At 47.4% G+C, this 22548-nt stretch overlaps 5 protein-coding genes across 5 annotated transcripts; 3 read left to right on the top strand and 2 right to left on the bottom strand.

The window, feature by feature from the left end:
- Positions 1-1724: 1724 nt before the first annotated feature.
- Positions 1725-2129, bottom strand: K444DRAFT_619975 (uncharacterized protein). Its single transcript, XM_024881618.1, has one exon. It carries the CDS (start codon positions 2025-2027, stop codon positions 1788-1790), a length of 240 nt encoding a protein of 79 aa, XP_024729423.1. The 5' UTR covers positions 2028-2129; the 3' UTR covers positions 1725-1787.
- Positions 2130-2132: 3 nt separating this feature from the next.
- On the top strand, positions 2133-3855 carry K444DRAFT_619974 (glycoside hydrolase family 17 protein). The gene is made up of 2 exons (XM_024881617.1): positions 2133-2466; positions 2518-3855. Exons 1-2 carry the CDS (start codon positions 2269-2271, stop codon positions 3664-3666), a joined length of 1347 nt encoding a protein of 448 aa, XP_024729422.1. The 5' UTR covers positions 2133-2268; the 3' UTR covers positions 3667-3855.
- A 981-nt stretch (positions 3856-4836) lies between these two features.
- On the bottom strand, positions 4837-5676 carry K444DRAFT_706295 (uncharacterized protein; the record flags this gene model as incomplete). The annotated part of the gene is made up of 1 exon (XM_024888127.1): positions 4837-5676. Exon 1 carries the CDS (start codon positions 5605-5607, stop codon positions 4837-4839), a length of 771 nt encoding a protein of 256 aa, XP_024729421.1. The 5' UTR covers positions 5608-5676.
- Positions 5677-12511: 6835 nt separating this feature from the next.
- On the top strand, positions 12512-13912 carry K444DRAFT_543299 (glycoside hydrolase family 76 protein; the record flags this gene model as incomplete). Its single annotated transcript, XM_024875955.1, has 4 exons — positions 12512-12593; positions 12643-12958; positions 13007-13298; positions 13346-13912. The coding sequence occupies 4 exons, from the start codon at positions 12512-12514 to the stop codon at positions 13910-13912; spliced, it is 1257 nt and encodes a 418-aa protein (XP_024729420.1).
- A 5797-nt stretch (positions 13913-19709) lies between these two features.
- On the top strand, positions 19710-21473 carry K444DRAFT_706293 (uncharacterized protein). The gene is made up of 14 exons (XM_024888126.1): positions 19710-19993; positions 20043-20069; positions 20126-20161; positions 20214-20219; positions 20273-20299; positions 20369-20413; positions 20528-20557; positions 20611-20655; positions 20716-20745; positions 20806-20847; positions 20922-20963; positions 21014-21067; positions 21131-21163; positions 21218-21473. The coding sequence occupies exons 1-14, from the start codon at positions 19736-19738 to the stop codon at positions 21275-21277; spliced, it is 735 nt and encodes a 244-aa protein (XP_024729419.1). The 5' UTR covers positions 19710-19735; the 3' UTR covers positions 21278-21473.
- Positions 21474-22548: the final 1075 nt, after the last annotated feature.

Raw genomic sequence — 22548 nt, 5'->3', positions numbered from 1 at the left:
CCAAACATAGACGTGATATGCCTGGCGGTGGACCTGGCAAATGTCTGGGGGTGTTGAGTGGCATTGTGAGAGAACTCGCGGTAAGGTTTACTTGACGGCGAGGTGTACGCGTTTTTCAACCATAAAAGTTGTGGAGAGGCGAGAGGTGAGAGAGGTGAGAGGTGAGAAGTGAGAATTGTATAGTTAGTTTGCCGGTGGCTTTTGATTTCGACTGGCGGGGGCTTCGCCAGGGAGGGTCGCCCTACACGAGTTCCTGCAACTTGAGTAGCAATTTCGTAATTGTATTAAAAGAACAAGACTTAGAGAACTTCTAATATCAATTCCAGGTTCATCTCGTGCTGTGTAATGCATGAAGTGATGATTTTTCGGGTGCATGATGTCGAGTCATCTGATGAACGATAGCCGCGTATGAATTGTGTGCCTTTTCCGTTCAAAGGAGGGACTGATGAACCTCTTATCCCCAGCTTGGTTTGTAAGCTCTTGGATGTTCCGTGCGTTTAATGTTAGTTAAAGGGTCCTCCGAGATTTTGCCACCCTGTTTTCCATTCTTACCGTGGGCTAAAGTCACGTTTTTGGACCACCGCCTACATGTGATATGGTGCTATTTTTTCCGCTTTTTCAGGATTTGGCGTTACCCCGCGTCGCTTTGCGCTGATTAACCACATTGTACGAAAGGTACAGTAGGATTGGATGTCACGAGACCGACTCCTCATGCGAGTAGCCGCACTAGCACTCGCACTGCACTGCAATTTTAGCATCCGCGAAGGCGTCGTACCGTGGTTACTACGTACCCACCACCCGCCGAGTGGCAACTCGGAGCAGCAACGATAACCCACGCCAAAAAGACTCGACTTTCACATTCATATGTCTCAACAATGATAACTAAATAAAGAATCTCACTACATTCCCTGACAGATTCTATACTACAGGTGGACGAACAAGCTGGTCGAATGGCATGATGCATAAAGCAAAAGAATATGGATTAATGAGCAGGACAACGCCACGTGACGTCCTCCAATTCGCTCTCTGAACATACGTCATTTGAGCTTGGCCTGTAAGCTCTTGAATGCTTCCACTTGGATAAAGGGAAGACGGGTGTGGTCCCTAGCATGAGGCAGTAGCCTCAGCGAATGGAATCAATGAAGACCACTCGTCTCAGTTCCATGCCAGCACAGTCCTAGAATCGCAGTCATTGGGAGAAGAGAGTTGCACTAGCTTCGAAAGTCCCCGAAGGAGGGGCCAATGACGTCTCAGGAGCAGAAGAAGAGAAAGGGAAAGAAGACGAGACTTTATGTCAGCTGTTTCGATTTCATAATCGCTTGGCGGGAAACATGTGATGATTTGTTTGCCAGCCCATCCCTGACGATCTCTTCCCCAATGGGGGGAAGCCGCAGCCACTAAGCCCGATGTTTCGATTCCACCGGGACTTCAGCGGGCTTTTGCCCCTGACCCTCGTATTCTGCCAAGGCAGCTTTTGGCGGGCGTCATGAACACGAGATTGACGTGACAGTGTGACACGTACATAGTAGTATTGATTACTGGGGCAATAAGATACTCAGACAGACCATATCTGCAAAGATGGAATTGAAGGAAAGAGAGCAAGGGAATCACGAAGACGGGAACAAACCTGGGAAACCGCATGGGATTGAACGGTGCAGTTGCATTTGCAGTGTTCAGCTTCTGCAGGTACACCCCCCGTGATGCAGGATCAACAAGCTCCTTACCGGTATTCTCCGCCCTGCTGTCGATGCGTCATCCCCAGATGGCGTTCGGTTGGCGCTGAAAATTCAGAAGCGCCACGACGGAGAGGCAGAAGCGAGACAGCGGCAGAGGCAGGGGCAGGACCTCCAATTGGACGGGAGAAAGTGAATTGTGCAATTGTGCGCGTCGCAGCGGGGCCTCAGCACAGCCCAGCCCGATCCAGCCCAGTGACGGGGGATCCGAAGCTCGAAGAGGAAAGAACCGGCTGGCACCGACCCCTGCTCCCCGGGCACCCCTGCTGGTGCTGCAAGGAACCAAGCTCCCATAAATAACTATCCCCAACACAACCTTCCAACTTTTCTTCCTACATAACAAGCTCGCCACCACCGTACGACACTACTACTCGACACTTCTCGACACGACACGGCATACTTCTTGTCTTCTTCCCCTTTGTTCTTTCCATTTCTCCCGTACAATTCCATTCCAGCTTCTCATTCATCCCCCCCCCGTTCTTCTTTCTAATTGAACACCACAACCCACATTCGCTCAGAACACGAAGGCACCACAATGCGTTCCTCCAATCTTTTCGCCCTCGCGGCTTCGCTTTCCACCTCCACTGCTGTCTACCAGGGCTTCAACTATGGCGCAACCAAGTCTGATGGCGTTACCTTCCGATACCAAGCTGACTTCCAGTCTCTCTTCTCGACTGCTAAGAACCTCGTCGGCACCTCTGGTTTCACCAGTGCCCGCCTGTACACCATGATCGTATGTGGACGCGTTCCCTCCCCCAAGATTCAACGGCTGACAGTCTTCTAGCAAGGAGGAAGCTCGACCAACGAACCCACACAGGCCATCCCCGCCGCCATCGCCGAAGACACCTCCCTCCTGCTCGGTCTCTGGGCCTCTGGTGGACAAGGGGGAATGGACGCCGAGATCACTGCTCTCAAGTCTGCTATCACCAAGTATGGCACTGCCTTCACAAGCCTCGTTGCTGGTATCTCGGTTGGCTCTGAGGATCTCTACCGTATCTCTCCTACCGGCATTGCTGCAAAGTCAGGATATGGTGCTGATCCCGCTACCCTCGCCTCATACATTGGCCAAGTTCGCACTGCCATTGCCGGTACTCCCTTGAGTGGAGCTTCCATTGGTCACGTCGACACCTGGACTGCTTGGGTCAACGGATCTAACCAGGCTGTCATCAACGCCTGCGACTGGATCGGAATGGATGCCTACCCATACTTCCAGACCACTCAAGCCAACAGCATCGAGAACGGAAAGGGACTCTTCAACGATGCTCTCAGTGCCACACAAGCCGCCGTTGGTGGAAAGCCAGTCTGGGTTACTGAGACTGGATGGCCTACAAGCGGCTCTACCGCCGGCCTCGCTGTTACAGGCACTACGAACGCCAAGACATACTGGGACCAGGTTGGATGCCCTCTCTTCGGCAAGACCAACACTTGGTGGTACACTCTTACCGACAACGATGCCGTCCAAACCAATCCCAGCTTTGGCATTGCTCCTGGCAACCCCCTGAGCACCACCCCATATTTCGATCTCTCCTGCTCTGCTGTTTCCTCCAACTCGAGCAGCTCCCCATCTTCCACCACCGGCTCGGGCAGCCCTGCCGGCTCTGCTGTCTCCTCAGCATCCTCTGTTCAATCGGTTGCCACCACTCCTGTTGCCTCGTACGGGGGTGGGCTCTCCCCATCTCAAGGAGCAGGCAATGGCATCGGCGCCTCGGCTGCATCAGGCTCCGGCCCTGCTCCCACGGGAACCACAGGGACCGGATCCGGGCCCAACGGCACCTACTCAAATGGCACGAATACTCTCAGCACCACCGGAAAGCCTACTGTCTCTGCCACCTCGACCTCTCCCGCCATTGCTACCGCCAACGCTGCCGGCCACCTCGCCGGCTCTGTTATCGGCGCTATTGGTGCAATGGTGGTCGCCGTTGTGGCATTGTAAATTACATTCAACGGGGCACACACGGCGCATTGGCATTGTACATTAGCATTACGGTAGAACAGCTGCATTCATGGAGGAGCATTGGGGGCACAAAGCCGGCTGTACTTTTTCTTCTGGGCCTTGCATAACCCCCCGATCGGGGCGGACTCGCATCACTGATCATACACATACACAAATAGAACAAAAGCAAAGGCAAAAGTAATAATAATTGTATTCAAACACAAATTCATGATGCATTGATCTTGCTTGTGACTTTGAATAGACTCTTTTGCTTCGGACTGCAATCTCCAACCTCCGGGACTCAAGTGGGTCGAACTTTGCTTCCCCGAGTCTCCAATGTATTCACCACAATGAATGGGCCAGCACCTCAAGAACCTGAGGCGTGAACCCTCATTGTACAAGAAAATAAGGACAATGACGTCTTCTCTTAGTTTGCCAGCTCTTGTATGTGGTTCCGCGTGGATGTTTTTGGCTCTTTACCGATGGCAAAGAACGATTAAGACTGGAAGCAGTTATAGGATCATGATTCACAGATAAGTATAAATCATAGGGTTGGTACAGTAAATGTTTTTTATTATTATTAGGAAGCTCATCGGGTGCTAAGTCTGGCTCAGCATTGAAAATCAGGCAATGTAACAAAAGCCATGCTACGAGTCTAGTACCCCTCCCGCATCCAAGACTCCAAAAGACAACACTTTTAACTCTCCTCGCCAAAACCTTTTCTATCACAGATTTTTGTAGCCTAACAGTTACTGTCCACAACCATCAACCAAAACGGAAACCAAGCTCATCAAAGAAATCAGGCAAACGCATTGCAAAAGATGAATCCCCTTCCTTCAATCTAAAACCCCTACACAACCATAAACAACCTCCAGCCCAAGCAGCTCAGCGTAAAAGCCATGCAAAGCGCAGCGCAGAAGAGTGACCCCTTCACTTACCCCCCAAAACCATACAATTCCATACCCTCCAACTCTGAGCCGAGAACTCATCGTTGAAGAAGAGGCGAACTGCAACGCAACGCAAAAAAAGAACTCTATTCCTCCCCCCACAAATCTTACATATCCATACCGTGTATCTCTAACCAGAAACTCATTGTTGAAAACCAGGCAAACTCAAAAGCAAAAGACCACACCATTTCTCTATTCCCCTACCACGTACTTGATGGGCTCTCTAATGATGAGGATGTTTGGAGCTCTGATGATGGTGTGGTTCTTGCCTCTCGTGCTTTACGTTCTTGTATTGGCTTGAATGCTCGGGTTCTGAATGCTTCTTGTTGGTGGAATGTTTTGGCTCTGACTTCTTCGTCTCGCCTGAATGTGCATCACCCTCGTAGTGCTTTGAATGATGGTGATGGTGATGGTGGCTGGAATTTGGGTCATGGTTATGGTTGTTTGTGTGCTTGGTGTTATCTTCGTTCTCGGTTTTGACATGCTTGTTATCTTGCTCGTGGTGATCCTTAGGCTCTTTTGGCTGTGCATCCTTGCTCTGGTCATTTTGAGGCTTTGGCTTGTGCATTGCTCCCAGTACAGCACTCGTAGCCGCACCAGTGACTGCGGAAGCGGAACCCGCCGCTACTCCAGCGAGGCCAGAAGCCATGGCTTGAGAAAGACCGAAGTGGTGCTTTGCCTCAACCTTCTTGGTATCTTCGTGTTCATCCTCTGAAGAGTCCTCTGAGGACTCCTCTTTCTTTTCATGCTTTGCGTGCTTCGCATTGTTGTCTTCGCTCAGCGGCTTTTGGTGCGCTGCACCTTCGGACTTTTGAGGCTGCGCAGGAGAGGCTGTATGCTCCTTCAGCTTCTCTCCTTGTGAATCTTCGGATTTCTGAACAGTTTTAGACTTATCGGTCAGAGACACCTGAGCCATATCTGTTGCCACAGGGAGAGTTGATGGCTCTGCTGGCTTGGCTACCTCGATGGGCTTGGCTACTTTGACAGTCGCCATGTCTTTGAGAGTTTCTCTGTTGCTTGGCGATGTTTGGTATTGTACCACTAGCTCAAAGTGCAATGACTTTGTGGACTCTTGTGTTGCTTCACAACTTGTGTTTAAGTCCCAAATGTTTTGAAGCTTGACCGTTCTCTGCAAGTTGGTGCAATGCTTTTGGTAGTATGAAGTAGTTAGAACGAGTTGAGCTTTTTGAAATGTCAATGTAGGAAGAAGGAGGAAGAGGGATATATGGGGTTTATATAGACATCTAGCGAGAGTGACGTGAATCACCTCCAATTTTGAATCATGCGTTCACTTAAAAGACGTGCATATGATTCAATGAATTAGGAGTGGGCAATGGCGTTTGACTTTCAAGTGAATAATTTTAGCGCCTTTCCCTTTCCTACGATTCAGGGGCTGGTTCACTGCATAGTAGCTTTTAACAGTTGGGTATGTGATTTAGAAGCTCAATGCATAAGTACAACGTTGGTTAGAAAATCAGGCTTTGCATTCTCCTTTCAGCCTTCCGCTAGTTTACAAAACCATAGCCAAAGGGTTACTGTTGCCCATAGAAAAGCCGTGAGGCCTAAGAACCACATGTCCAAAAATCCACTCCCCCCCACCCCATCACAACCGGCTTAAGGTCAAAAACAGGCTATCTAAAAAGATGTACATCCTCCTCACATAAACTGCAAAGCCTCATACGCAAACGAAACCACACAGTCCTAGACTAGCTCACGAAATTGCCGGACATAGACTTAAAAGTCGGCACAACTAGCGTCTCCTTTTCACCTGTCTCTCACTTGTTCCTTCTCCCCTTGAGGATGGGCTACTCGATCTGTGATCTCGCTGAGAAGTTTGTGTTTGTAAATGCCGCTGAGGGCCGAGAGAAGGGGCTGCTTCAGGAGGTGGAGTACTATGATACCATGAAGGACCTTGATAACCGCCACAATCACTGTAATCACCACCCAATTCTTGAACCGGAGCAGCTCAAACGACTATTTGAGGAAGTTGAGCGTGTTGAGAATGCTCACGGTGTGTCGGGTGCCTAATTGGAGGATGCCCTGGACGAGGTAGAGGACAAATAACTTTGTGCTTTGGATCACCGGCAATGTGAATCTCTCGATAAATTTCACTGAGAAATGTTTCCTTGCAGCCAGGCACTCTGCAAAGAAACTTTCTGTCCACTCCATCCCATGGGTGCTCGTCGTCACAGACTCACAGTGTTCCCAAAAGTTCTTGTTGCCTTCCTCGTTCGGGCTGAAAAACCGGCCGCACATCGGGCATGAAATCCGGCCGTCTTGGTGGTCCAGGGACACCGCGATGTGATCCCATATTTTTTGAAGGCTCAGAACGTGGTAATTGCAGCCGTGGCACAACATCTTAATGTTTGAAGGTCGATGTGCCCTGACTTTTCTGAAGCTCGTTGTGCCGTGGAACGCCTTGATTTTCTTGAATCTCTTTTCTTTCCCTTAAAGATTGCAGTTTAAAGGAGAGAACTCGAAAATGAACTTTGAGTTTTGGATGTAGAAGAAAGAAGTTAGAGGAGAGGGGTACGAAACCTTGACATCCTTGATGAGAGCGTGTGAATAATAAGTTACCAGCGAAATGAACACGAGAAATACCGTTATTCGAGACTGATAGCGTGGATCGTACGAGAATTCAAGAGTGGTTCCTGCACACCTCACTTCATTGATTCCCCGAGCTGTGGTTCAAGAGAATAATTCAAGGCAGAGCATTTACAATTCACTTTTTGATATTGTTAAACTCATCGCGTTCGAAGTCCAGCTCAGCTTAAAAGTCGGGCAAGGCAGAAGACTATGTACAGATCCCTTTTTCTCTGTTCCACCCCCAAAGACTGTGGCTCCTCTCTAAACACCACTTCCTCAAGATTATCGAGCCCCATAGGAAATAATACAGAATCACTAGCTGCAGTCTCCGACTACCAATTCTGTGCAAAAGCCAAGTAAACTGCGAGCAAAGTTGAAAATCTAGAGAAGCTTTCCTCTTCCGACACTCACCCATCTACGTAAATAAACAAGATAACAGCGAAAATCAGGCAGCCAAAAGCCAAACCAGAAACATTCCACCTCCCTGGACTTGGTACTCGTACATAACAATGGCCAGTAGCCCAAATGAAGCCCCTTAGTGTTTCTTCGCCTCCTTCAAGCTTCCCTTTCTGAGCATGCCGCCAGATCCACCAGTTTGCGTAGCAGGTCCAACCTGGGCCAGACGCCCGCGATCTTTAAAAGGGCCGAGATCGACTGGTTGAGGGCCGCGGGAAGGACCATGAGAAAAGCTTCGAGCGCGCTGGGAAACTTGAGATACCGTCGACGGAGAAGAGCTTTGTTGGAGCCGGAATCTTTCGAGATATTTAGGTTTTCGATTGCCTCGTGGAGATTGAACGACTGGGCTTCGGATTTGAGAGCCCTGGCCCTGGACCTGCCCGTGATCCTTATGCACTGCTTCCATATGCAGACGCAAGTCACCTACATCTCGACAAGGCTGGCCGCAACCATGACGAGGACAGGTGAGCTCGGGACCCGAACACTTAGGAAGTGGAAATGCAAGCTGCCGCGGGCTTTGCTGCTTGCTCGGCTGAGGACGTTGGAAGCGACCACCCTGTTGTGAAGGGTGCCACGGTTGTGACCTGCCAACGGGTTGCCGAGAGAATTGAAAGTTTCGAAGACCTTTGGGATGTCGAGAAATTTGAGAGGCTTGACCTTGAAATTGCTGATGCAGCTTAGAAGGACCGGATGGTGGGCGCCTGTGCTCTTGATCGTAGTGTATTAAAAAATTTGCGTAAGATTCGAAATGTGAATCGGTCCCTTTGAGCCGGCAATAGCTGCATCTGACCCCTCTCCCACCGTTGTCATGGCTGTCTTGAATGTGCTTTTGTAATTCCTCTGGGGTAAAGTTTCCCTGGAGGCAGGCCATACAACGCTCGGGCCCCGGTGCTCTTTTGAAGAGTGAGTTGGCGGCTTTCATGTTGTTCATGGCCTTATTGCCTCAATTGGAAGTTTGAATATCCTAGAAGCTCTAGGTGCTTTTGTGTCTGCTTGACTTGGAATCGGTCCTGCGAAATAAGGTAATATCAGTACACTTGTCTTGGAACCCGAGGCGTCCTTCAAGTTCCTGTATTGCGATCAAGATATGGTAGCCATGCTTGAAAACGAGAGAATGTTGGACTGTTGTGGCAGGAAGAAAGGGAGGGAGAAGAGGGGGAAGACTAAACGAGGGAATTTATAGGCGTTGCTTGATAGACTGTGAATGATTTGTTACTTGAGAGGTTGGGGATTATTCGCTGGGTGGCGGCAGTGTGTCAAATGAATAGAGTAAAATAGAATAATGGCCATTACTCTTATTTTAGTCAAGTATAAAACCCGTTACTCTTATTTTATTCATATATTATTCAAGTTATTCATGAATATTCATGAATAACTTGAATAACGCACGTGATCTATGCACGTGATAGAGCTAGCTTAGTCAGGTAAGGCTCCGGGTGGGCCCGCGCCTAGCGCCACCTCGCTACCCAGTCAGGTAGTAATGGCGCTTGGTAAGCGAATCGAACCTTAGTAATACTTCTAGTTTATTATTATAGAAAATTAGTATTTAAGTACCCTTATATAAGTACTAGCTTAGCTTATATAAGGCTGCTTAATAGGTATCTTAGTTCTTTTTTAAAAATTTAAATATATATTAATTTATTGCAACCACGTGACTTATACGTGATTATTCATGGTTATTCATGGTTATTCATGAATAATTATTCTATTTTACTCAACTTATTTAAGCTACTCGTTACTCATATTTTATTCAAGTTATTCATGAATATTCATGAATAACTTGAATAACTTGAATAATCCTTTGACACACTGCGGTGGCGGTTCTGGAGACCAAACTGGGGAGGATCACAACACTTGTTAACACGCATAGAAGCTGGCGTAGAAGGTTTAGATGGACGTTGAAATGTGTGTGAATGGAGACGTAATTCGTATTTATGAATCACGTAGTTATTGATAAGAGAGTAGATTGCACTGCTTCCAGTTTCCTTTGATTCTTGAAAATACTTTGAAGAAAGTAACTTTTAGTATTAATGAGCTCATCGCGTGCCGTGTTTAGCATAATGTAGAAAGTCCGGCAAGGCAAAAACTATGTAAGATTACTGGATTCAGACCCCTAAGGAGTTTGACTGCGCCAATAAACACCACCGTTGTATAGAATCCAACAAGTACAGAACCCTTAGCTCTAGTCTAGACCAACTTCATACAGATGTCAGGCAGATATGACCATTTGCTCCCAGCCTAAGATCATACATCGCCCTAATCGAAAAGCATTAAACAGACTCAGCGTGAAAATTAGGCGAGCCAAAAGCCAAAAGCAGAGTTTTCCCTCGACTTGAAACTCATACATAACCATGAACTATATCAATACCATGCCTTAGTGTTTGCTGCCCTTTTCCCCACTTCCATCCCTGGGCACCGCCACTGTTTGCAAAAGGGACCGGGACACCCTGAGGGTGATGTTCCGGTAATGGGTGATTTGCATTAAGCTCATTTTGGGGAATATGCGGAGGCACTTGAAGGTGACGAGTGCTTGGGGTTGCGGGTGCTGGGATTGACTAGTCTACTGAGACATCTTCCGAACTTGAAGACACTGAGGAGACGAGGGAGTGAAGGAACCTGGAGAGAAAATACGGACCTTGCTGAGACTGAGGAAGCCCCTGTGTTCTACTTAAAAGCGGAGGATGTTTAAGAGCCGCAGGGATTTTATAAGCCGAAGAGGTCGATGAGCACGGAGGTTACTGAGAGTGCTGAGGGAACTGTTAATGATTAGGATCTGGCAGAGGACTGAGATTGCTGAGGATGAGAAGCAATCCTTGACAGGTGATGCTTGTAAGGATGAGGACCGGGGTGCGGTAGACGACGAGTAAACACGACGTAAGGTGGGAAGCCCAGGAGGATTGGCCCCAGGTCGTTCAGGGGACGGAGTACGGTTGATAGTCTCTGTCATTGGTCCTAGTTGACTTGAAGTCTAATAATATTTTGTAAATGTTAAACTCTCTATTAGGGTAGCAAAGTGGGCGAGAGTACTGTGAGGATAAGAGTGAGTCGAATTGTCGATGTGGAACGAAGGAGAGAAGAGGCGTACATGCCTGATGGTGGGAGAATTTACAAATGTTTGGTAGCAGCGAATGAGTAACAAGTAGCTTTGGGAATTTGACGTTAATCATCGGAGAAAGGATTACAAAAATCATTGCAGCTCTTCCCACAAGAACGTTGACAAAAAGATCAGCTGGAGGGTGAAATGTGTGTGAATAGAGACGTTATTCTCAGTAAAAGGGGCGGGCTTGGACTTGGTGTGAGCAAAGTCACCCTTGTGGGGTGAGCTTGTGGATGTTTGAGAGCAGCAACAGGAGTGTGTAATTTCGGCCTGCAAAATGCCACGGAACGATATATAAAATTGTGATCCAGGTCTGATAGGAGTGACGCGCAGATTGTGTTGTAAAAGAATCAAAACACTTCAGTTTAAGCGAGCTGTGCCCTGTTTACCCCTTTCCAAAGTAGCTTGGGGGAACTTGGGCAACCATTTTTCCTACACTTGAAAGGCCGCAGATCAACGGAGATGTTTGAGAATTAAACTATTTCCTCGCCACTGCGTGAAAAGACTCGGTTGTACCTGTTCACAATATCAAACCCAGAATAATATGATGATTGAAATTCACGTGACACGTGAAGGGAGGAAGCTTCTTTTGGCTCATACTCTGGCTCGAAAAGACATTTTTACTATTACAAAATTGAACGAACAGACTTTTAGAAGCAAAAGATGTGCGTCACTCCCGCCGCCATGCAAATAGGAGGTGGCTTTGCACTTTCACAAAAATTTGTAATTCCGCGGTTTCAGCAGCCAACTGGAACCCCCCATCGCGATCCCATTTGTCCCCCCTAGAGAACGACACTTGTTCTTTGCATCTTTGTATAAATCCTAAGCTTCACGAAATTGTGGATTAAACCCGCTGAGGCCCAAAGTTTCTTCAGGCCGTCGCACAATCTGGTGTCTCCTAGGAATAAATGAGGCTAGGGGTGGAGCCTCTATTTGAAGGAAGAGTGTTCCGTTCATCATTCTCCCGGCGGGGACCGGCGAGGTGTGCACACTGTAAGAATGGCGAGCGAGGCCGTAATGAAGCCCAAAGCGCGAGGAGTTAGAACTCTGCCATACGAATTGAATGCTATTGTTCATAAATTAAGCCTGAAGAGGGTTGCACCGCCCCCCATTGAGATCGCCACAGCAATCTTCGGGCGGCATCTGATGCCAAATTAAGCGGGAAAATAGACAGCCACAGCCAATCACGAGCCCTAAATACGCCGGCCGCGTTGCAGCTTGCCCACTATCGGCCTAGCGCTGGATTCCTCACACCCACCCTTTCTGTGGCTGCTGAACCCCCTGATCTCCGCCGCCGTGCAGCACCCGCTTGATTTGCACCCGTTCGTGTTCCCTCCAGCGACCGCCAATCTCTTCCCGCTAATATCCAACTTTCAACGTCGACTGCCGACTTCGACCCCCCTCTGTCGTGTACTTCCCATCCTCGTCGTCGGCATCAGTTGTCGATTGCACGGCTTGCGAAGTCTTTGACGTCCACTCGTTATTTGCGACCGTTCTCCAGCTCTCGACCTCTCGACCTCTGTTCCTCCGATCCGGACCTCACCCCTGAGCACGAAGCCAAAGCAACTTCGTCATGTTTCCAACACTCGTTTCAGGCGCCGCGACAGCGCTTCTTTTGGGAGGTAACCTGGTGGTTGCGATTGATTTGAAGATTGATGACACCTGTATGTGATGGTTGCTGGCAGATGGTGCTCTGGTGTTGTGCTGACTTGGAAATCCAGCGTCGATCAAGAGTGTAGCAGCCACGTTAGCCTATGATATGATGACATACTACCATGGAAATCAGACTGGTGGAATCCCTGGAGTATTACCTGGCCCTCCACCGAATCCGCCGAACGGATGTATGTTCAAGAATCGCTGGATTTGATACTAAATGCTGACTTTGGGCAGACTATTGGTGGGAATCTGGAGCAATGTGGGGATCATTGATCGATTATTGGCATTATACCGGAGATTCATCATACAACGACGTTATCGAGGCAGGGATACAGTGGCAAGTCGGAGAGCACGACGATATGATGCCCTCGAATTGGTCCCAATCCATGGGTAACGATGATCAAGGATTTTGGGGAATGACTGCCATGACTGCTGCTGAGACCAACTTCCAAAATCCGCCTTCGAGCCAGCCATCGTGGCTTTCTCTTGCCCAAGCTGTCTTTAATACCCAGGCTACGAGGTTGGCAATAGAAACGATATGCGGTGGAGGGTAAGTTTTTCCAGGCCCGGTTCTTGCCCACATTCTGACATTTCCCAGACTCCGGTGGCAGGTGTACCAATACCTTACCGGATATGATTACAAGAACTCCATCGCGAACGGTTGCTTTTTCAACCTCGGTGCCCGTCTTGCTCGATATACGAACAATGCTACCTATGCCGACAGGGCAGAGGAAACCTGGAATTGGATCACGAACGTTGGCCTGATGGACGCGAACTACAACATCTACGATGGTGCCCACATCGAGACGAATTGCACAGATATCAACAAGATTCAATTCTCCTACAACATGGGCGTCTGGTTGCTCGGTGCTGCCAACATGTATAACTACGTATGTTTTGCTCCCCTTGTTAAAGTTCTGCTTCTAATGTTTCCAAGACGAATGGCAGTGCTATCTGGGAACAGCGAGTAAACAGCCTCCTCAATGCAACATTCAACGTCTTCTTCCCTGACAACATCGCCTACGAAGTCGCCTGCGAGTCCAAACTCACCTGCACAACCGACATGTTCAGCTTCAAAGCATACCTCACTCGCTGGCTCGCCCAGACTACTTTCCTCGCACCATGGACCCGTGCCCTCATCATGCCCAAGCTCCGCGCCTCCGCCATCGCAGCAGCACAACAATGCTCAGGAGGCACCAATGGTCGAACTTGTGGATTAAGTTGGTCGAAGGGGTCAGTCTGGGATGGGACCCAAGGAGTAGGACAACAAATGGCTGCCATGTCAGTCATCTTCACGAATCTCTTGCTGTTGCAAGCAGTCGGCGCGCCCCTTACAAATGCTACCGGAGGAACGAGCTCCGGGAATCCAAACGCAGGATCTCAGAGTGTAGCGAATCCAGAAGCCATCAAACCAGCGACGCAGGGCGATAGAGTGGGAGCGGGCATTCTGACAACACTGATGCTTGTTAGCGCAACGGGCATGTTTGGCTGGATGAGCATCTAAGAACCAGTGCTCTGAAAAAATAATGTTTATTTGTCTAGCGCGGGACACTGGGTTTGGGCTGGAGGCTGTCAATGGATGCATTTTCTTTCCTTGGGTACGCAACGCTGCAATGGAGTAAGAGATCACTTGTTTCTCGCGGGGAGGAGTTTGGGCTGGCTTTGAGGCTTTTAGATACTGTATCTAATGATACACATGAGGTGTCAAAACGAATCTGCAGAACCGATTGGCTTGTATAGGAAGGAACTTCGGTGAACGATAGTAGTCGGCACTCCAACAGCCTCAAGTGGAGTTCCACTGATTCCACCATTTCAGTCATGATGCAGTCTTCCAGTTCCAAAAAAAAAAAAAGGTATATTTCTCTTTTCTATTTCATGTTGTTCTGCTCCTACCTTTAATCTGCTCTGTTTGTTTCCGAGGAAGCAAGACTGCGTACATCAGAGACAGAACCAATCCCACAGATGTGCCGGCGAAGTGAGTGGTGATGAGACCAAACAGCGACGCTCAATGTGTTAACCAGAAAGGTGACATTGATCCTTGTATCCTTGATTCTTTCTGCTCAACACAATCCGTCTGATCCAGCAAGCATTTCCGGTTCATCTGCCCCTCCCAGATTGCCAAAATTTGGCCAGTCCACTAGATTTTCTCGAGCTCGAGCAACACGACCCCCTGCGATTGTTCCGCCTCTGATTGTATGTTTTCAACATCTCCACCTTTACAGCTTCAGCCTCCGCAAGCCATCTCTCAACCTCGGGATCCGTTTCCGCTACCTCGTACCCAAAAGCGCTGTAGTGTTCGAAGATTTCATCGAGAGCGATGCATGCTTCTTGCCGTTGCTCTGCCGTGCCCAAACCACCATGGATGTTTCTTGATGGTCTTCGAAAGGTCATGTGACATAATTCGTGATGTACAAATTGAGGCTAGTTTCGATACGGTGCCGGCCGTGTGGGTACCTCTGCTTCGTCGTCGTCAAGTTGGTCTGCAGGACTCCTGCGAGGGCAGAACGCTTCACCCATATTGATGATCATTTCATGGGAAGTCGCGGCTTGGCTCGACAAGGTATCCAAGATTGGGTTCCTGCGGACAATGCAAAGCGGGAAGAGGATAGAGATGAAGGTAGCACCCCCGGAATCAGCGCAAGTTTGTAATGAGCTGGGGGAAGGCAGCCATGGAAGTGGTAAGAGGAAACGACCTGAAAATGGTGGGGGTAGCGAGGAGAAGCCTTCGAAGACCAGGAGAATGGAGGAAGTGGATTTATAAACCTTCCAATTGATATCTATGGCCAGCCAGGCATATTCTCCGGAAACCGACCTTTAGCGCTCTTGAACCTCCGCTACGGCGACATCGCCGTTGCGAGGGAGAATCATGCTTTTGGTCCAATATTATATACTATCTCCTAGGACTCTTCGAGTATAGCTAGGTGAAAGGGAGAAAGACTCTTTATAACATGGCAAGAGAAATGGCATATTTGTAAAGAGTTATCGTGAATTTACTGCTCTATTTTAACTTTTACCCACCTTCTCTTAATCCATGCAGCATAAAGTAAGCCTCGAGTCATCCATCATCAATCATTTGAAAATTCCTTAGGTCCTCTGCCTCCCGCGATCTTGTTCTCTATATAACCCAAGCCAACGATCTTGAGATGCGTCGCCACGAGTGGTATGTAGAAACATGTCTATGTGTCCGCTCAGTCCACTTATTCTTTGCATTGGGTTGTGCGACCGGTGTGTCAAATGAAAAGAGTAAAATAGAATAATGGCCGTTACTCTTATTTTGTTCAAGCATAAAGCTGTTACTCATATTTTATTCATATATTCATATATTCAAGTTATTCATGAATATTCATGAATAACTTGGGTAACGCATGTGATCTATGCAGGTGATTGGGCTAGCCTAGTCAGTTATGGCTTCGGGGGGGGGCCTAGCGCCACCTCGCTACCCAATCAGGTAGTTAGTAACGCTTGGTAAGCAGATCGAACCTTAACAATACTAAAGTACTTCCAGAACTAGGAAAAATCAAGATTCCGAGGAGAATAATTAGTTTATTATTATAGAAAATTGGTTTTTAAGCAGCCTTGTATAAGTACTAGCTTACCTTATATAGGGCTGCTTAATAGGTGGTACCTCAGTTATTTTTTAAAATTTAAATATATGTAGATCTATTGTAATCACGTGATTATTCACAATTATTTATGAATAATTATTCTACTTTACTCAAGTTATTTAAGCTACTCGTTACTCATATTTTATTCAAGTTATTCAAGAGTAATCCTTTAATACAGTAGACGAAACCAACGTCATGATTCGATTACTGTGCAACGAGTGAAGGTAATCGATGATTGGAGGTTCTTGATGAACTCCGAGCTCCAGAGCTGGGAGTCTAAACCGCTTTGGGAAGACCATGCAGAGCATGTATCCTGGGAGTATGAAACCATGCCCATAGTAATACCCAATGGTTATTAACCCCTGTTAATGTTTGTACTACCAAATAAAATTCTTATATAAGGGCTGCAGTGTTCTTTACCTCTTTATTCCCACGATCTCTACTCTCTTTCCTTTGGAAACACCTTCGTCCTTGGAATCACGCTTCAGCTCTATATTTACTCAACTAACTCCTTTAAGACTTATATCTGCGAACGTTATATATTTAATGAATGCCCAGTACGCTATGCTTCAAACAGCTACCTTGGCCACAGCCAATTGTCTGCTTCGTTTTCACATTAACATACTTCACCGTCTCGTCGATATAATTCCCATTATTGTCAAACATCTTTGCCTTCTCGGCATGATGCTTTTCAATATTGCACGGGCTGTTTTCAAATACTTCACGCCCCTTCCAAGGTACGTAGCCATTAATTGCTGATACTAGATATCTTATCGACAAATAACGTCCCTAATATATTGTAATTTAGTAAACCATAGAGAATAATGCTATGGCAGACGAGATTCGAAAGGCACAGCGTATGATCAAGTAAGGAAGCATCGAACGCGGTTATATGGGTAGTGGAGCTTTTGTTTTGGGAGCCAAGGCTGGGAGGTTTCAGTGATGGCCATGGAGCATGTATACCGAATAACGCGAGATAGATAGATACATTTATGTCATCCTCGATTCCAGCCACCTTTGGTTCGCGGCCATGCCGGAAGTATAGTTTTCGCCTCAAAGGTGAAATTATTACCTCGATATAGAAGCCAAGTACAACTACGTTAGAAGAGGGCACGGGAGGGAATACTATTTGTGACCAAGCCTGTCTACTTCGTATTTCCACAAATTCGAACAACGCGACATTAAGGCAAGTTGCCCACAATCTAGTGGAGAATAATTTCGAACCTGAAAATCAGATCTTCGACCCCAAGCGTCAAATATCAACATCTATGTGTCCCTTCAATCTAATTATTTCGCGTGGAAATAACGGAGCTATTGCGATCGAAGAGCCTCGTTCTGTCTAGATTTGAGCAAACAAGTCTGCGTTACTAAGGTTGTTGTCAGGATCGGAAACATATGCTCTAATAACAAGCCGGCCGCCGTTGGTTGTCACGATAAGGTGATATTGCAGTGGTGGTAAAGAGCTTGAATTGAGCTGAAGGCTGTGTGCCGGGCTAAAAGCACTGGCTACACGCTAAGTCACGTGCAGTGGCACCACGTGACTGGTGCCACGTAACATTGGTGCAATTTTTAAGGTTTCCAAAATGGGAACTTTTTTGGTAAAAACAGAATATATTGTTTAAATCATACTTCGAAACTAGACAGAGCGCTAGTTCTGGGAGTTCTAAAGCTTATTTCTCTACTAATATTAGGACCTTAATAGGCTAGGGGCACCCCGTTCGGCGCCTTTGGCGCCTTACGGCATATGGGGTACGGTATACGAGGCATAACTATATATAAAGCACATTTATATTCTCTACTAATACGAGGACCTTAACAGGCTAGGGATACGGCCTTCGGCGCCTTATAGAAGCGTATATATGCGTATATCTTAAATACAGGAAGTGTGACGGCGAGATCAATGCAATGGACGAAGGCTCAAAATTCAAAGAATCTCATGTATTGGAAAATACTAAGCTATGGAACAAAGTAGGGAGGATGCCTCGACCTTTAGTATTGTTCCGCCCAAGCAATTCCGGCTTAGCTTCGTTTTGTGCCTGTTTCCGATATCCTGTCCTTGACAGATCATGCCCTTACGCCAGCCGTCACAGGAAGCGTATATATATCCTTAAGGATATACTTCCTAAGTAATTACAAGTAAGGGATAGAAGGACATATGTCTTGCCTACCTTTTGTATATATACCGGGAACTAAAGAATAGCCGAAAAAGAAAGCCTTACTTTATAATAAAATTATAAAAATTTGCTTGCGAAGTGCGGGGGAAGGGGGCTAGAAGAAAATCTAATTCTCAATTATGTGAGTATCCGTTCTAGGGTTTACCCAGAGAGGGTACTTATGCATTCTAATCAGAGTTGGCCTCCTGTCATTTCCCCTTTGGGCATATACCCATGTTTTAGGAATGCTATGCGAGCAAAACAGGGATATTACAGGGATTAGCAGGGGGCACACTGTTTTTATATCTATTAGTTTTCTGAATGAATGAATGAATGAAAGCAGACGACCCACAAGGGACGAAATAGTAAATGCTCCAACATGAGATCATAAGTATGGGCCGGCCAGGCTGCGGCGTCTGATGGCTGAATAAAGGGGGTGATGGGCCAAGGGATTCAGAAGTTAGCGAACTGGTTAGATCATCCGCCACCTGCCAGCGCTTCCTCTCACAGCCAAGATCATGGCTCATGTTTCAAGATGCAGATATGGAAGCAGTGTCTTCGGCAGGGGGTATTATCATCGCAGCTTCAACTCCTAGTCCAGAGGGGAATGCGTGGAGGAAATAGGGAAGCAAAGTGGCTGTGTGGCCGGTGACAAATAGTCACAAGTTCACAACCCATATTTAGGGCCACGCAAATTTCCAACCGTTCGGGTGCTGTTGGAAACCGCCGACTCCGTGGATAGAGTACCATGTTTGCTGCATGGTTTTGTTACGAACAAAGTACCAAATCAACCTCTCCACGTGACATGGTCAGGATTCAGGGGGTTCTCGCTTACTACCCCTGATCTCCATTTCGAGGTAAATCTCGTTTGATGCACGTCCGGAACCCTTAACGTCCGATCAATACACCTACAGAATCCAATCCCATTCCCCATTTTTCAGATGAGCCTGTTTCCATCTATATTTAGGCTGCCATCTGGTCTCAACTTTTCGTTTTGGGAATCGTTGAAAATGGCCCAAACGTTTGTGAGAGATCAGCCCAGATTGTTCCAATCATATCTTATCTTATCTTCCCCACATGCTATTTGAGATCGTTCTCCGAATTTTCACTCCGATTGAAACGGCTCAAACATTCGGGGGAGATCATACAGGCTCGCTCCAATTGGATTCCATCGGAGGTCCCCCACAACTGCACTGAGCTTATTCGTAATATGGTTATACTCTATTTTGAGGAACAGTGAGCTTATTTAAAAGTGCTTTGGTAGTATTTTAGGTAATATAGAACTGACCTTTCAAACGGAAGGCTCGTTTGGCAGTACTTGGCAGTTTCGATTCTCGGAATCTTCTCAAATCCAGTCATTGTCCTGTCGGAGGCACTCTCGGCCATCTTAGATATAACTTGCCTCTGCCGTGGCAATCATTTCTGTTCTTCGTCCGGCACGCACTTGAAAAATATACACTTCATTTTGTTTTCTTGAGCAGCAGGTCTGATTCGTTATTATTTACCTTTCATCTTAAATACTATTTAACCACACCCAAATCATTTCAAATCTTCGAATCAATAGACACTATGCTTTTCAACATCCCCCTCACTTCTTTGGCCCTCATCTTCTCGACTCTCCTCATCGTCAACACTTCTCCTGTTCCGAATGATGGCCTTGCCCTTGTCGACCTCGCACGAAGATCAGATACATCGATTCATCCGAGAGATATAGAGTTGGAACGCAGACAAAAAGGGGGCGCTGGTGGAGCAGGAAGCGCCGCTGGGGCCGGAGCTGGTGGCGCTGGAGCTGGAGCCGCTAGTGGGGCAAAGGGTGGTGCCGGTGCTGTAAGTCCCTAATCATCGGCCACTTCACCTCAATGTTGACAGGAAACAGGCCGCTGCTGGTGGAGCACAAGCTGCTGTAAGTCATGCTTTAAGGCTCAAAGATGAAGCGTGCTGGAATTTACTTATAACTAGGCTGCCCCCGCCGCTAAAGGTGCCGGAAAGGGTGCTGTAAGTTCTGTTCCGTGCTTTCGAACGTTGCAGAAAAGCTAATATTGTATAGGCTGCTGTGAGTTTGTCCACAGTTATTGTGCCCAAAGGCCGACACTAATTCTCCTCCAGGCTGCTGGTGTTGCCCCTGCTGCTGCCGTGAGTCTTTGTCTTTTATCCTTCTCTTTAACCTTTAAGGCAAAAGGGAGAAAGCTAACGTGTAATTAGGCTGCCGGTGCCGGTAAGGCTGCTGGTGGAGGAAAGGCTGCCGCTGTAGGTTCTCACATTACCCTCCACGAAGATATCTAGAAACTGATTTTTTTGGTCACAGGCTGCTGTAGGTTGTCAAGTTTCGTAGACTGAAGCCAAATACTAACTTCAGCTTAGGCTGCTGCCGCCGCCGCTCCTCCCGCTGCTGTAAGTAAAACGTTCAAGCAATTTGCGTACAATGAAAATATTGACATAAATAGGCTGCTGGAGCTGGAGCTGGAGCTGGAAAAGCTGCCGCTGGAGCTGTGAGTACCCACCAGTCATTGGAACAATTTCATAAAAATTCGGGACTGATTTAAACCCAGGCTGCAAAAGCTGCTAAAGCCTCCGCTGCCGTGAGTTTCACGCAATCCCAACTCTCCTAAATTCTAACTTGTACTAATATAAATTTCTAGGCCGCCGCAGCTGCCGCGGCCCCGCCTGCTGTAACTGCCGCTGTATGTTCGCCATCTTCTATTCTTTCCTTCCGGATCAGTTCCCAAGCACAGTACATCAAAACTAACAATTACAGGCCGGAGCAGGTAAAGCCGCGAAAGCTGCAGCTAAAGCTTCCGTAAGTACAAACGGTACATGAGTTCTCCCAAGCCTCTAACATAGTATCAGGCCGCATCCGTCGCCAGTGTTGCTAGCTTAGCTTCTGCAGACGATGCAGCTGCCGTAAGATGGCCCCCCACTCAAAAGCCTTCCCATTTGATTGATTGAGTACTGACCATTAACAAGGCCGCTGCAACCTGCCCACCACCAACAACAGTGGTAAGAATTCCTTTCTCAGCCTGTTCAATGAATCCATGTTAATTTATCCTCCAGACAGAGACAGTGACTGCCGCCGCCGCCGTCGATACCGCGGCCGCTGTTGCCAAGTTGTAGGAGTTCCTAGCTCGAGTAAGATGGGAACCAGATCCTGGCACTACCATTCTAAATTGGTTTTCTGCCCAGTGAAAGTTCCGGGGGTTTGAAAGTGGAGGGGAGTTCTTGCTCAATTTCTGGTTTAGGGTTGGAGTTGAAAAGGGGTTTGGGGACATGGAAGAGTCATTCATTAACAACATAAGATACCCATCATTCATTAGGGACCATATACCCCACTATTGAGTAGTGGATGTGTATATGAAGATCAAAGATCTGTTTAAAATTCAGAACTGTTCAAAAACTATCCTCGGTGTTTTGAATGTATCTATTGGCACGCGTCGGCTTCCAAGCCAACGGAATTATCAAGGTGTCTCGTGGTGGTCAGAAAAATTGGCACTTAATTCCTAATGCCTTAAGTCAACTTGGGACAATTTAGAATCCGCCCCGCCCCCCCCCCCCCCCAAATAATCCCTCGACTTATAGTAGAATCAAAGCCTCACTCCACGGTCATCTCGGAAACCTAGAAGGATGATATGCGTGCCTCTCTAAGTCTAACTCGATGTACGGGTTCGACTTGGGACATTGATAATCGGAATTCATTCTCGCATCCCCTTTATTAAGCGACTTCGGCATATGTTGGGCTCTCAGAACACTTCAAAGTTTATTTCACTGCGTCACACTCTCTTCGAATCTACATTTCATTTTTAATCAAAGTTTATGCCGCATGCGATGTTAACGAAAAAAACTGGTCCCAGCATTGACATTAAAACCTGGCGCTCTACCATATTGCAACTTTGTCTTCACTTCACGGATTGTACGACACCCAAGGTGTCTTATCTGACTTATGCTTCGCCACAATAATGTCTCCACTCGGCGTGAACTTCTGCAACCCGTACTCGAAGCTATGTACCACAAGACCCACGAACAGCGCCCCCAACAGCCGTCCACGTTAACGGGATGAACAGGGAACCTCCTTTAGAAAACTCGTATTCCGTGAACGAGAATACTGTCCCGAGAGCACCACCAATTGCAAGAGGAATGAGTGCGCACTGCGGATTGTTAACCTTGTTTCGAGACTTGGGAAGGGGGGAGGGAGATGTACGAAGGGGAGAAACATTATCCAGCAGTTCTAGTAGACTCTTCCACCGCAGAAGAGAAGCAAGAGGAGGAGATCAAGGCCCATGAAAGCGACTCCCACGACCCAAGGAATGAAGGCGTGCTGTAGGTTGAACAGATTTCCTGGCGATGAGTTCTTGAAGCAGAATGTGGCTTTCTTAGCGCCGTCGCTGGTG

This window comes from Hyaloscypha bicolor, assembly GCF_002865645.1.
Source record: "Hyaloscypha bicolor E unplaced genomic scaffold K444scaffold_173, whole genome shotgun sequence".
Classification (NCBI taxonomy): domain Eukaryota; kingdom Fungi; phylum Ascomycota; class Leotiomycetes; order Helotiales; family Hyaloscyphaceae; genus Hyaloscypha; species Hyaloscypha bicolor.
This window is presented reverse-complemented; position numbering and strand designations above follow the sequence as displayed.